This window comes from Salmo salar, chromosome 19, assembly GCF_965601325.2.
Source record: "Salmo salar chromosome 19, fSalSal1, whole genome shotgun sequence".
Classification (NCBI taxonomy): domain Eukaryota; kingdom Metazoa; phylum Chordata; class Actinopteri; order Salmoniformes; family Salmonidae; genus Salmo; species Salmo salar.
Window position 1 is genome coordinate 81,298,604 of NC_138309.1, and position 14,771 is coordinate 81,313,374.

General features: G+C 43.5%; 2 protein-coding genes across 3 annotated transcripts in view; one reads left to right on the forward strand and one right to left on the reverse strand.

The window, feature by feature from the left end:
- Positions 1–12,295, forward strand: part of LOC106579628 (thioredoxin domain-containing protein 5) — a 32,906-nt gene extending 20,611 nt beyond the window's left edge. For both annotated transcript variants that reach the window (XM_045702750.2, XM_014159726.3), the window contains exons 3-10: positions 625–730; positions 2,356–2,452; positions 5,067–5,182; positions 5,463–5,549; positions 5,694–5,849; positions 6,554–6,636; positions 6,805–6,934; positions 10,435–12,295. In XM_045702750.2, the coding sequence (XP_045558706.1) occupies positions 625–730; positions 2,356–2,452; positions 5,067–5,182; positions 5,463–5,549; positions 5,694–5,849; positions 6,554–6,636; positions 6,805–6,934; positions 10,435–10,557 (898 nt within the window). In that variant the 3' untranslated portion in view covers positions 10,558–12,295. The remainder of the gene's footprint in view (positions 1–624; positions 731–2,355; positions 2,453–5,066; positions 5,183–5,462; positions 5,550–5,693; positions 5,850–6,553; positions 6,637–6,804; positions 6,935–10,434) is intronic.
- A 777-nt stretch (positions 12,296–13,072) lies between these two features.
- LOC106579629 (bone morphogenetic protein 7) overlaps positions 13,073–14,771 on the reverse strand; it is a 55,148-nt gene continuing 53,449 nt past the window's right edge. Inside the window, exon 7 of the mRNA XM_014159727.3 lies at positions 13,073–14,703. Coding sequence (XP_014015202.2) covers positions 14,554–14,703 — 150 coding nt within the window. The 3' untranslated portion in view covers positions 13,073–14,553. The remainder of the gene's footprint in view (positions 14,704–14,771) is intronic.

Genomic DNA, 14,771 nt, shown 5'->3' on the forward strand with positions numbered 1-14,771 from the left:
CTTACTGGATTTCTTATTGGACAAGTTCATGTACTACCTTGCCATTTCATGGTGTATCTTCATTTTGCTCCCGAGTGGCGCAGCGGTCTAAGGCACTGCATCTCAGTGCCAGAGGTGTCACTACATTCCCTAGTTCGAATCCAGGCTCTATCACATCCGGCCGTGATTGGGAGACCCATAGGGCGGCGCACAATTGGCCCAGCGTCGTTCATGTTTGGCTGGGGGTAGGCTGACTTGCCTAGTTAAATAAAATAAATAAATATGCATCTTCATTTTGCCACTGGGATATGCATCTTCATTTTGCCACTGGGATATGCATTTTCATTTTACCACTGGGGTAAATCATGTAGCTAGATTTGATTACTTATTGACCGATAGCAGTGAAACATTGACATGAATTTAGTTAAATTTTTAACCACCTTGTTTTGCAGTGTATGCTGTAAAAGCGGAACCTGGACCCTAGTGTGCTTATAAAATCTTCTGTCATAAAAACAACGTTCAGTTTCTCGTAATTACGAAGGAATTGACCAGTTAAGTGTATTGCGAGTTTGTCAGTCATCTTACAGAGCAGTATGGCCTAGTCATTGAGGTGAATGATCTCGTTGACCCATGTGTTGTCTGTAGGCTGAAGCTGTTCAGACCTGAGCAGGAGGCTGTGAAGTACCAAGGCCCCAGGGACCTGCAGTCTCTGGAGACCTGGATGCTCAACACTGTGCAGGACGAGCCTGTGGTAAGTGGGCGGAGTTACATGCAGCTCATCTGAAATGGCTTCTCCTCCTCATTTCGTTCATGTGATGTGAAAGCCTGGACAGGTGAAAGCAAAGGAACAGTGGACAACCTTATTATCGCTTCCTGTTTCCCGCTTCAACTTTATCCTGTTTTCAATGGGAAGGAAAGTAGGTGATGAGAGGTTGTCACTTTAAACCAGGGATCATCAACCAGGGTTTAGCCACGGGAAGATTTTTAAACCAGGGATCATCAACTAGATTTAGCACGGGACGATTTTGGTTTTCGTTAGTGGATGGTCAGGGGGCTGGAAGATAATTACAAATAATTTGTAGACTGCAAATTGACCGCAAGAAGCCCAAACAGATATTTAAATCGAGTACATGCTTAACTGAATGGACGACAAAGACAGAATGCAATACGGCATTTTTATTTGGCTATATTGGGGTAGGCCTCGTCTCTGAAGAAATGCTCCTCAGAGCCAGATGTAGATGGCAGATAGTTCAGGTGAAGGGAAATACCAGCTAAGGGGCCTAGCCCAAACCATAAAAAACATCCCCAGACCATTATTCTTTCTCCACCAAACTTTATAGTTGGCTTGCTCTGCTATCGAAACCCATTTCACTAGTTCCCGACAAACAGTTTTTGTGCTGACGTATCTTCTAGAGGCAGTTTGGAACTCGCTAGTGAGTGTTGCAACCAAGGACAGACGATTTTTACACGCTTCAGCACACGGCGGTCCCATTCTGTGGGTGTGTGTGGCCTACCACTTCGTGACTGAGCCATTGTTGCTCCTAGTAGTTTCCACTTCACAATAATAGCACTTACAGTTGACCGGGGCAGCTCTAGCAGGGCAGAAATTTGACAACTGACTTGTTGGAAAGGTGGCATCCTATGACGATGCCACGTTGAAAGTTACTGAGCTCTTCAGTAAGGCCATTTTACTGCCAGTGTTTGTCTATGGAGATTGCATGGCGGTGTGCTCGATTTTTTTATACACTTGTCAGCCACACCTGAAATAACTGAATCCACTCATTTGAAGGGGTGTCCACATACTTTTGTATATATAGTGTAATTGCAGTAGTGAGCCCGTAGGTTAATCAGCAGGCATGGTGACGTTGCCTTAGCGTGTCGTGCTCAAATGCTGGAGTTAACCATTGAATGATGATCTCTGCACTTGGTAATTGTGAAAGAGTAGGACATACGTAACATTTGTAGCCAGCACCATATGACTAAACCCTATGCCCATGAGATAGGAGGCGATGTGAATATATTATGCTTACTGAAATTAAATGTGACCCCCCCCCCCCCATTCAAATCAGCCTTACTGATTTTAACTTTCGTAACTACATAATATTTGTCTAAAACATAATCATTTCATACCTTGCTTCCATTTGTAAGCAATCACATATCTCTATTATGCATGGTCATTTTTTGGAACAGATTTCCAAAATTTAAATCATATGTTTTCAGTCTTTTATGTCCAACAATAAATCATTGAAAACTTGGGGTCCAAATAAAATCCACCAGTTGGAGATCCCTGCGTTAAACCTTTCAGACCATCTGAATATAACCTTCAGACTAATGTTACGTGATGGCAGTCTTTATTTGGTGTGTGGCATGATGCAGGAGCCAGAGACTGAACTGGAGCCTCCCAAAGCCCCAGAGCCCAAGCAGGGCCTGTTTGATCTCACTGCCGGCAACTTCAAGGCCCACATCGCTAAAGGTAACGTGGGGGAGGACTGGGATCTGTCAGTGCAATATACATATGCCAACAGTCTCTTTATAGCCTGGTCCCAGATCTGTTTCTGATGTCTCGCACCATAGGAGTTGGCAAGGCTGCACAAACTGACCTGGGACCAGGCTTGTCTATTTATACCCGAAATATAACATGTGAGGGTTCCTTAACGCAACTGTTTTTGTAAGCTGCATATGTCCATTTTCTACAGCGATTACCATAATTTAGATGCTGTCATTCCCTTGAAACCATGATGCAATCCACTCTACATTTATCTCATGCAAACCGCATGTTTCCGGTCACTGGACAAGCACAACAAAAATAAATGGTGGTCACGATAAATGTCCTGCTGAAATTGCAGCTCTTCAGCCCGGTTTTGAGTTGAATGTTTTGTTTGAGAAAGAAAAATAAATGATTCCTGTTTGAGGGGAAAAAAGACAGGATATGACAGGATCATTTTTAAGAGGGATGTTTGTGTCCAACCTTTAAATGGTGGCAAGATGGGCTGTGACAAAATTGCGTAATGGGTAGCATTTAACCTCTGAGCTCAATGTATTTTAGTCTCCGGGCCAGTAACGATTTTATAGTTGATGTAATTTCTCATGTTATTCCATCAACTAAATACCCATCCGTAAGCTGAAACGCTCTAACTTGAGTTAATTACATACAACTGCAAAATACCTTAATTCTGTGCTTTCATATTGTAGCTACCCTTACTAGAGGTCGACCGATTATGATTTTTCAGCGCCGATACCGATTATTGGAAGACAAAAAAAAAAGCCGATACCGGTTAATCGGACGATTTTTATGTGTGTGTGTGTATGTAATAATGACAATTACAACAATACTGAATGAACAATGAACACTTTTGAACACTTATCACTTAATATAATACATCAATAAAATCAATTTAGTCTCAAATAAATAATGAAACATGTTCAATTTGGTTTAAATAATGCAAAAACAAAGTGTTGGAGAAGAAAGTAAAAGTGCAATATGTGCCATGTGAAAAAGCTCAAGTTTAAGTTCCTTGCTCAGAACATGAGAACATATGAAAGCTGGTGGTTCCTTTTAACATGAGTCTTCAATATTCCCAGGTAAGAAGTTTTAGGTTGTAGTTATTATAGGACTATTTCTCTCTATACCATTTGTATTTCACATACCTTTGACTATTGGATGTTCTAATAGGTACTTTAGTATTGCCAACCTAATCTTGGGAGTTGATAGGCTTGAAGTCATAAACAGTGCAATGCTTGAAGCATGGCGAAGAGCTGCTGGCAAACGCAGTAAAGTGCTGTTTGAATGAATGCTTACAAGCCTGCTGCTGCCTACCACCGCTCAGTCAGACTGCTCTATCAAATCATAGACTTAATTATAATATAATAACACACAGAAATACGACCCATAGGTCATTAATATGGTCAAATCCGGAAACTATCATTTTGAAAACAAAACGTTTATTCTTTCAGTGAAATACGGAGCCGTTCCGTATTTTATCTAACGGGTGGCATCCATAAGTCTAAATATTGCTGTTACATTGCACAATGTTATGTCATAATTACGTAAAATTCTGGCAAATTAGTTCACAACGAGCCAGGCAGCCCAAACAGTTGCATATACCCTCACTCTGCGTGCAATGAAATCAAGAGAAGTGACACAGTTTCCCTAGTTTAATATTGCCTGCTAACATGAATTTATTTTAACTAAATATGCAGGTTTAAAAATATATACTTGTGTATTGATTTTAAGAAAGGCGTTGATGTTTCTGGTTAGGTACACATTGGTGCAACGAAAGTGCTTTTTTTCGCGAATGCGCTTGTTAAATCACCCGTTTGGCGAAGTAGGCTATGATTCAATGATAAATTAACGTCATAACATTAGCATTAGCATCGATTATATGCAACGCAGGACAAGCTAGATAAACTAGTAATATCATCAACCATGCGTAGTTAACTAGTGATTATGTTAAGATTGATTGTTTTTTATAAGATGTGTTTAATGCTAGCTAGCACCTTACCCTGGCTCCTTGCTGCACTCGCATAACAGGTAGTCAGCCTGCCACGCAGTCTCCTCGTGGAGTGCAATGTAATCGGCCATGAACGGTGTCCAAAAATGCCGATTACCGATTTGTTATGAAAACGTGAAATCGGCCCTAATTAATCGGCCAGTCCGATTAATCGGTCGACCTCTACCCCTTACTGTACATTATTATTTATTGGTACACTTTTTACCCCTTTTTTTTCTCCACTATTTTCGTGATATCCATTTGGTAGTTAGTCTTGTCTCATTGCTGCAACTCCTGTATGGACTCGGGAGAGGCGAAGGTCGAGAGCCTCCGAAACATGACCGGCCAAGCCGCGCTGATTCTTTAACACACTGCTCGCTTAACCCGGAAGCCAGCCGCACCAATGTGTCGGAGGAAACACTGTGCAGCCGGCCTAACCCGGACGACGCTGGGTCAATTGTCTCATGGGTCTCCTGGTTGTGGCCAGCTGCGACAGTGCCTTAGACCGCTGTGCCACTCGGGAGACTTACTGTACATTTTATATATGATGTTTTCCAGTATTAACTACAATCTTTATTTTTCTTCTCTTCTTCGCAGGGTCCCACTTTGTCAAGTTCTTTGCCCCCTGGTGCGGTCACTGCAAGGCCATGGCCCCGACCTGGGAGCAGCTGGCCACCAGCTTCGAGTACTCAGACAACATCAAGATCGGCAAGGTGGGTGACGAGTCACCGGCAGGGGACTAGAGCGCCATGTTTGTCACGTGCACCAGTCCAGGATCCGGAACTTATGACGACTCCTTTGTACAGTAGAATGATACGATCCTCTTCAACAAATGTTATTTATGGCTGTGGTTTGATGTTTGTATTGGACTGACAGCCCAGTGGTAGTAGAAGTTACTGCATGTTAATATTTCCACATGAAAAGCACAACTTGCTTTACCAGCTGGATATGCTGAATGAATTCTGATTAAACTAGTGTGTTGTGATTGGCCAGGTGGACTGTACCCAGCACTATGACGTGTGCTCTGAGAACGCTGTGCGTGGCTACCCCACACTGCTCTTCTTCAAGGATGGAGAGAAGGTACCTAGTTTGGTTGGCTACCTCACTGAAGAAGACCTTGTGTCATTGTGTTCTGTAACCCATTCATGTTTGTGAGGAGCTATGACTTCACCATTTAATGAGTCAGTTTGTTAACCCTTTCCGGTGGTGGTGTTGTCTGTTCAGGCGGACCAGTACAGAGGCAAGCGGGACCTGGACTCTCTGAAGGACTTTGTGGACAACCAGGTCAAGGCTGCTGCTGCTGCTGCTGCTAAGGAGGATGATGAACACCCACATGCCAATGAGATCCCAGTACCCAGCGACGAGCAAGCCAAAGAGGAGGTACTACAGTGTGTGTGTGACTCTCAGGCATAATAGGGCCAAGCACATGTGCCTTCCAGATTTAAAATACTCCATATACTATGTTGTGGGTAAATGCCTACGTCGAGATCTAATTTTGGGGCCGGCACCTTGTTTCGTGAGTGGGCAGCACGTTTTTACAGCTTACCTCTCCAGATACTTAATAAGTGAATAAGATCTCAGGCTGATGTTTTAGCAGTGAGATTACCAGGCCAAGCTGTTCGACTCGCAGTCTACTGCAGACTGGATTCCAGGCATAGGCCTCTGCTACACAACGGTTAACTAGAAGTCTCAATTATGGGCAGGCTAGCTATTTTTGTGTTTGCAACGCCAGGATAGTGGGTTCGATTCCCGGGACCACCCATACTTAAAATGTATGCCCGCGTGCCTGTAAGTCGCTTTGGATGAGAGTGTCTGCTAAATGGCATTTGTTGTTATTATATTAGAATGTTGTGTGAACGGTGACATCACTAAAGTCTAAACCTTGGAACAAAGACATGACACGTGTGGTTAAAGGACAGATCTGATGCTACTTCCAATAAAACGTAGAACTCGATTCGTCTCGGATGTCCGGTTTATGAACTTAGGCGGCTACTTTGAATTACTGGTCTTGTGGACGTATAAACCAATACAGGACCATGAATGATACAATCTGAAATGATCAACAAAAATTCTCCCCCTTGCAGTCTGGCGTAGTTACACTCACAGAGGCCAACTTTGACGAGACAGTGGCCAAGGGGCTGGTATTCATCAAGTTCTACGCGCCATGGTAAGAAAGAGCTCCTTTATGAGCTATTAAATCCACATGTATATTCTATTTAACCCATCTCACCGTATGAAATGTACAATATTTAAGGCAATTTGAGTTGGTGATTTACTTAAAACGAGGTTCCACCACTAGAAGACATAACCATAAGTTACCTCCCGTCCTCTCCAGGTGTGGCCACTGTAAGAGTCTGGCACCTACCTGGGAGGACCTGTCTAAGAAGGAGTTCCCTGGCCTGACTGATGTCAAGATTGGCAAAGTGGACTGCACAGTGGAGAGGACGATCTGCAACAGGTTTTCAGTAGGTGTTCTATATTGTACATTGACTGTCTGGAGCTGAGAGATGGCTCAGAAATAGCACTAGTGAAGTCTACCATGCTCTGGGGTGTAAACAGATGGCTCAGAAATAGCACTAGTGAAGTCTACCATGCTCGGGTGTAAACAGATGGCTCAGAAATAGCGCTAGTGAAGTCTACCATGCTCTGGGGTGTAAACAGATGGCTCAGAAATAGCGCTAGTGAAGTCTACCATGCTCTGGGGTGTAAACAGATGGCTCAGAAGTAGCGCTAGTGAAGTCTACCATGCTCTGGGGTGTAAACAGATGGCTCAGAAATAGCGCTAGTGAAGTCTACCATGCTCGGGTGTAAACAGATGGCTCAGAAATAGCGCTAGTGAAGTCTACCATGCTCTGGGGTGTAAACAGATGGCTCAGAAATAGCGCTAGTGAAGTCTACCATGCTCGGGTGTAAACAGATGGCTCAGAAATAGCGCTAGTGAAGTCTACCATGCTCTGGGGTGGAAACAGCAAGACGTTGAGATCCTGCAACTTGAGACAGGCTGTTATTATAAACACACAACAGCAGGTGTGACCCAGGGCCACAGGAAGCAGAAACAGTGAACTGGGTTAGCTGAGGTTGTGATCTCTGGCTCCACAGCCACCTCATTGTAGGATTGGTTGATCAGTGATGCTGCGCTACCCGGAACGGTGGATCTGACTCCCTCATTGTCCTTTAAGTCAATGACCATCACAACCTTTATCACTAGGACAGTCCATGGTAGGACCATCACAACCTTTATCACTAGGACAGTCCATGGTAGGACCATCACAACCTTTATCACTAGGACAGTCCATGGTAGGACCATCACAACCTTTATCACTAGGACAGTCCATGGTAGGACCATCACAACCTTTATCACTAGGACAGTCCATGGTAGGACCATCACAACCTTTATGACTAGGACAGTCCATGGTAGGACCATCACAACCTTTATCACTAGGACAGTCCATGGTAGGACCATCACAACCTTTATCACTAGGACAGTCCATGGTAGGACCATCACAACCTTTATCACTAGGACAGTCCATGGTAGGACCATCACAACCTTTATCACTAGGACAGTCCATGGTAGGACCATCACAACCTTTATCACTAGGACAGTCCATGGTAGGACCATCACAACCTTTATCACTAGGACAGTCCATGGTAGGACCATCACAACCTTTATCACTAGGACAGTCCATGGTAGGACCATCACAACCTTTATCACTCGGGCAGTCCATGGTAGGACCATCACAACCTTTATCACTAGGACAGTCCATGATAGGACCATCACGACCTTTATCACTAGGACAGTCCATGGTAGGACCATCACAACCTTTATCACTAGGACAGTCCATGATAGGACCATCACGACCTTTATCACTAGGACAGTCCATGGTAGGACCATCACGACCTTTATCACTAGGACAGTCCATGGTAGGACCATCACAACCTTTATCACTAGGACAGTCCATGGTAGGACCATCACAACCTTTATCACTAGGACAGTCCATGGTAGGACCATCACAACCTTTATCACTAGGACAGTCCATGATAGGACCATCACAACCTTTATCACTAGGACAGTCCATGGTAGGACCATCACAACCTTTATCACTCGGGCAGTCCATGGTAGGACCATCACAACCTTTATCACTAGGACAGTCCATGGTAGGACCATCACAACCTTTATCACTAGGACAGTCCATGGTAGGACCATCACAACCTTTATCACTAGGACAGTCCATGGTAGGACCATCACAACCTTTATCACTAGGACAGTCCATGGTAGGACCATCACAACCTTTATCACTAGGACAGTCCATGGTAGGACCATCACAACCTTTATCACTAGGACAGTCCATGGTAGGACCATCACAACCTTTATGACTAGGACAGTCCATGGTAGGACCATCACAACCTTTATCACTAGGACAGTCCATGGTAGGACCATCACAACCTTTATCACTAGGACAGTCCATGGTAGGACCATCACAACCTTTATCACTAGGACAGTCCATGGTAGGACCATCACAACCTTTATCACTAGGACAGTCCATGGTAGGACCATCACAACCTTTGTCACTCGGGCGTTCTCTGGAATTTCCCCTGACTCAAGGCCAGGGGGGCAGTCGTCTCTTCAGCTGCAGCCTGTCTGGCTCTTTAGAGGCTAACAGGTAGAAATGAATGAATTTGTGATTCACACTGCTAAACAATAGGGATGTAACAATTCACCAGTAAACATTGGCCCCCCGATTCAAATGTTTAAGATACAAGTGCATCGGTCCGCTGACCCCCAAACCGATCCAAATGTAGCGTGCATCGGTCAGAAAATAAATTCCAACTTAACGAATCGCCGGTTCACTAAAATGTTGTGCTCATATTACATACTACCATCTGAAAACACCATCTTTTGTGACAACTGATGCGTCCTCTCTTTCAGTGTGGAACTGTGCCGAGTCGTTTGCATACCAGACAACCCCTGGCAATAATATCAGTAGCCTAGTCAAACTGAGCACTGTGCCCCGCTTCACACACTGTACCAACACAAAGTAGGTATCAGTAGCCTAGTCAAACTGAGCACTGTGTCCGTCATGATCTGGGGCGGTGTGTCGCAGCATCATCGGACTGAGCTTGTTATTGCAGACAATCTCAACGCTGTGCATTACAGGGAAGACATTCTCCTCCCTCATGTGGTACCCTTCCTGCAGGCTCATCCTGACATGACCCTCCAGCGTGACAATGCCACCAGCCATATTGCTCGTTCTGTGCGTGATTTCCTGCAAGACAGGATTGTCAGTGTTCTGAAATGGCCAGCGAATAGCCCGGATCTGAATCCCATAGAGAACGTCTGGGACCTGTTGGATCGTAGGGTGAGGGCTAGGGCCATTCCCCCCAGAAATGTCCGGGAACTTGTAGGTGCCTTGGTGGAAGAGTGGGGTAACATCTCACAGCAAGAACTGGCAAATCTGGTGCATCCATGAGGAGGAGATGCATTGCAGTACTTAATGCAGCTGGTGGCCACACCAGATACTGACTGTTACTTTTGATTTTGACCCCCTCCCCTTTTGTTCAGGGACACATTATTCAATTTCTGTTAGTCACATGTCTGTGGAATTTGTTCAGTTTATGTCTCAGTTGTTGAATCTTATGTTCACACAAATATTTACACATGTTAAGTTTGCTGAAAATAAACGCAGTTGACAGTGAGAGGACATTTCTTTTTTTTCTGAGTTTAGATGGTTCATACGTGGTTTTCAGTAAGAGAACATCCCCATTCCTTCGGCATTGACATCTGAAGGAATGGGAAAGGTGGAAGTGATAGGTGAAGGCATTGCAGAGCTAGGTGAAATTGAGACAATATTACTTATACTTATCCATTCCCTTCAGATCAGCAAACACTGAAGAGGTCAGGGCTAGCTAGGGGTTGTTACCTTAGTGGATGTCAGACTTGAAACTTTGTCCTCTTTCCCTCCTACAGGTGAGTGGGTACCCCACGCTGCTGATGTTCAGGGCGGGTGTGCAAGGTGAGGAGCATCATGGAGGGCGCGACTTGGAGAGCCTGCACGGCTTTGTGATGAAGCAGGCCCGAGACGAGCTGTAGCACTATCCAATCAACATCCGTCATTACTTCTTCCCTCCCCCACACAGCATATCTGGCCAATGAAAGGAATCCTCTCTCCCATAGAGGCTAGCTCTCTTCTCTCTGATCGTTTTCCTTTCAGAAAGCAGGAGAATCAAGACACTTTTTAATTATTTTTTTACCCCTCTCTGTAATGCCTTGTTTACCCCCCTTTTGTTTCTGTTTATAATCCAATAGTTTGTGTGACTGTATTCGTTTGTGCTGCCTAGTCCCACTGTTCCTCTGGAAATGAAATGATGTGATCGACAACCACTTTTTGCCAGCGGTACTTAATCAGTCAGACCTTGACAATGCATACCGTTCTAGTCATCCCAACGCTTGACACAACTCAAGGACGGTCGACGTATATATGGTGCCTGCCGGTTGTATCATTAACCTGACTGAGTTTGTCTGAAATTTCAAAAATGTTATTTTTTAGTGATTTAAGGAAATCATGCTGATAAATCACGAGCCACTAATGTAATGTTACTGCAGCAAAGAGGTCAAAGCCGTGTGACGTTGAGCGTTAAGTTGACGATTCTTCTCATCCATGCCAGTAATGGCCTAACTAACTTAACTCTCAGGGAAACTCAGTTCTCGACCTACTCCATACTATCTCTTATCAACTATATTTGTATCCCACTTATGTTTTCGTAGAGTCCCCCCAACTGCTTGTTGGCTATGTCGGGGAAGGCTGCAGGAAACTACTTTTCAGTGTTTCGTGTCAAACTGCCCTTTTTGTGTGTTCTTCTGACATCGTAAATGTGCTACAAAAAGTCTGAATGTAGACCTATTTTTTTTATATATGTTTGTGCTGTGAGGCTTCCGTTCGGTCCCGCCACGGCCCAATATCAGGCGCCGTGTTGGTGTTATCACCGTTTTTATGAACAATGATTGTGATCGTCAGTTTGTACACTCAAGTCATGCCTTTTGAATGGATGGAATGGAATCTACCCTTTTGGGTCATTACAGGAAAACTGTATTTGTCATTAGTCCATGTTTGACAAAGTCCCTCAAATGGTTTGCAAGGGATTGTGCCAAATGTACAAAAAAAAAATCTATATTTAAAAATGGTTTTCTACGGCTAGTTCATTAGAATGGAACATGTCCTTGTGTAAATGCAATAGATTTCACAAAGCTCATTTAATATTCTGTTCTATTGACTATCAGGCCCCAGTGTAAAACATTCTCCCAGTGAAGCACAAGAATGACACAACATTAGTGCTATGGTCACTTTTACTTTGGGTTTATCTACCTTTGAAAAACATCTGGAATGTTTGGTTTACCTCGTATGTTTGGAAGAGCAAAAACAGAATCCCAAAAAATATATTTTCCACCCACATAATGATCAATTATATTTGACTTGTTTAGTCAGTAAGGTATGATGGCAATGTTGATTTTCCTTCTTTCCAGATGTGTGTGTGTGTGTGTGCGCTATTCTGGGGCGGTTGGGGTGGATCAAAAGATTGTATGTTCATGGAGTTGCTGTATGAGGCAGTTTTTACATTCAATGCTCAATTAAGGGAAACGAATGCATTCAGAGGCTAACCACATATTGTTAGTACAATCTTTATGGATAGCACATGGTCTAGGCAGACTCCAGTGAAGGAAAGCAGTATTTTTTTTCTCTTGAGTGGGTTGTAAACTGCCCATGAATTTTGTAAACAGAGGGCAAGTTGTAACATGAGATTTTGTAATAAAATTTCTTTTTCCAAAAATAGTTTGTATTTTTCATTTGTTCACATTTCTCTGTAATATGGCATGACATTTTAAGAGGTGCAATAAATAAGCTGAAAATGTACAAGTATTTACACAAAAGTAAGTCTAAACATGATCACAAATGTAAACAGCAGCTTACCAGAGGTATATTTTCTGATTTTCTTTTGGCACAAGGGTATCCAATTTTCAGCCTTAGTCAACTGTTCTGTTTATAAACCCATATGTCAATGTCTTAGCATGTTTTGAATGTCTGTACTCGAAACAAAGTTCAGTAACATGCAGTTGATCTGTAAATGCATTGACAGTTCCTATTTCTTTCAAATGAACAAAACCTCAAAGAAAAATGGTCATAAATTTCAGAAGATTGGTCCTAAACATTTGATCAGCTGGTTTGACCAACAAATAGCTTTTTCCACTCTGCAGGTTTTTGGGAATAACATGGAAATTGCAGTTTGCGGTATGTCCGAGGGATGAGGTGAAAGTCTTTGGAGCGGTATACCAGTTGAGCCACAACTTGCTACCTGATGAACCAGTTCAGTGAAATAAACGCCGCATGAGCCTGGCAAATATTGACCAAATTAAGATATTTTGAGGACTTCACAACTAAAATAGTATGTGGTCGTTTCCGTTCGGCCTATATATTTTTGGAAACCAGGTGAATATGGCGGAAAAGCTTACGAGTACAATAACGAGGAGTAGAAAATATCTCTTTACATTAACTAATGTATCGTGACATAAATATTACAATATCAGCAGATTGTTGATGATAAAATCAGGCTTTGGTTAGTCAGACAGTATATTTTATTCATACAATGCATTGGGAAAGTATTGAGACCCATTGACTTTTTCCACATTTTGTTACATTACAGCCTTATTCTAAAATGGATGTTTTCTTTTCCTCATCCATCTACACACAATACCCCAAAATGACAAAGCAAAAACTGAAATATCACATTTACAGCTATTTTCAGGTCTCTCCAAAGATGTTAGATCAGGTTCAAGTCTGGGCTCTGGCTGGGACTCAAGGACATTGAGACTTGTCCAGCGTTGTCTTGGCTGTGTGCTTATGGTTGTTGTCCTATTGGAAGGTGAACCTTCACCCCAGTCTGAGGTCCTGAGCGCTCTGGAGCAGGTTTTCATCAAGGATCTCTGTACTTTGCTCCATTAATCTTTCCCTTGATCCTGACTCGTTTCCCAGTCCCTGCTGCTGGAAAAACATCCCCACAGCATGATGCTGCCACCACCATGCATCACCGTAGGGACGGTGCCAGGTTTCATCCAGAAGTGACGCTTGGCATTCAGGCCAAAGAGTTCAATCTTGGTTTCATTAGACCAGAGAATCTTGTTTTTCATGGTCTGAGATTCCTTTAGGTGCCTTTTGGCAAACTCCAAGAGGGCTGTCATGTGCCTTTTACTGAGAAGTGGCATCTGTCTGGCCACTACCATGAAGGCCTGATTGGTGGAGTGCTGCAGAGATGGTTGTCCCTCTGGAAGGTTCTCCCATTTCCATAGAGTAACTCCGGAGCTCTGTCAGAGTGACCTTATGGCTTGGTTGTTGCTCTGACATGCACTGTCAACTGTGGGATCTTATATAGACAGGTGTGTGCCTTTCCAAATCATGTCCAATCTACCACAGGTGGACTCCAATCAAGTTGTAGAAACATCTCAAGGATGATCATTGGAAACAGGATGCACCTGAACTCAATTTCTGAATACTTATGTAAATAAGGTATTTGTTTTTTATTTGTAATAAATTTGCAAACATTTCTAAAAACTTGTTTTCGCTTCATCATTATGGGGTATTGTGTGTAGACTAGATATAAAAATAAAAAACAAATTTAGAATAACAAAATGTGGAAAAAGTCGAGGGGTCTGAATACTTTCCGAATGCACAGTAGTTTGGCTAATGCTGTCTCCCCCATGTAGATTTCTACATGTTTTCTGTGTCATTCGACTACATCTGACGGGATTGGCTGCCCGCCCTGAGATAACATTGAGTCAATTCCCCTACGTCTTCGAGTTCTTTTGCTGTAATGAAGCCAGTAGCCGTCTGAGAATTTGAACATCACTTAGATGAGAGAGAGTGGAAAGCAGCACATTGGTCTGGTCCTTTATCAGTTCCTTCCTCATCCTGAGTATGAGAGAGGGTAGAACACACACTGACATACAGGCAGACCCAGGATGTCGTGTTCACACGGTCTCCGCTGCAGCCCGCGCCGCGGTCAGGTGACCGTGACCACGCGGCGGTTTGGCGGTTTGTCAGTGGCAACCACAGGCCCTGACCACCATGTTCTTGTACTTCTTCAGGATGACGTTGGAGTTGTCGTCAAAGTAGAGCACGGAGATGGCGTGCAGCTTGGTGGGGGCGCAGCAGGGCTTGGGCACATTCTCCGGGTTCATGAGGTGGACCTGGGAGACGATGACAAGATCGGAGGTCATCATTTATATCACTTTTTTTTAGCTTTATTAGCTCTCAG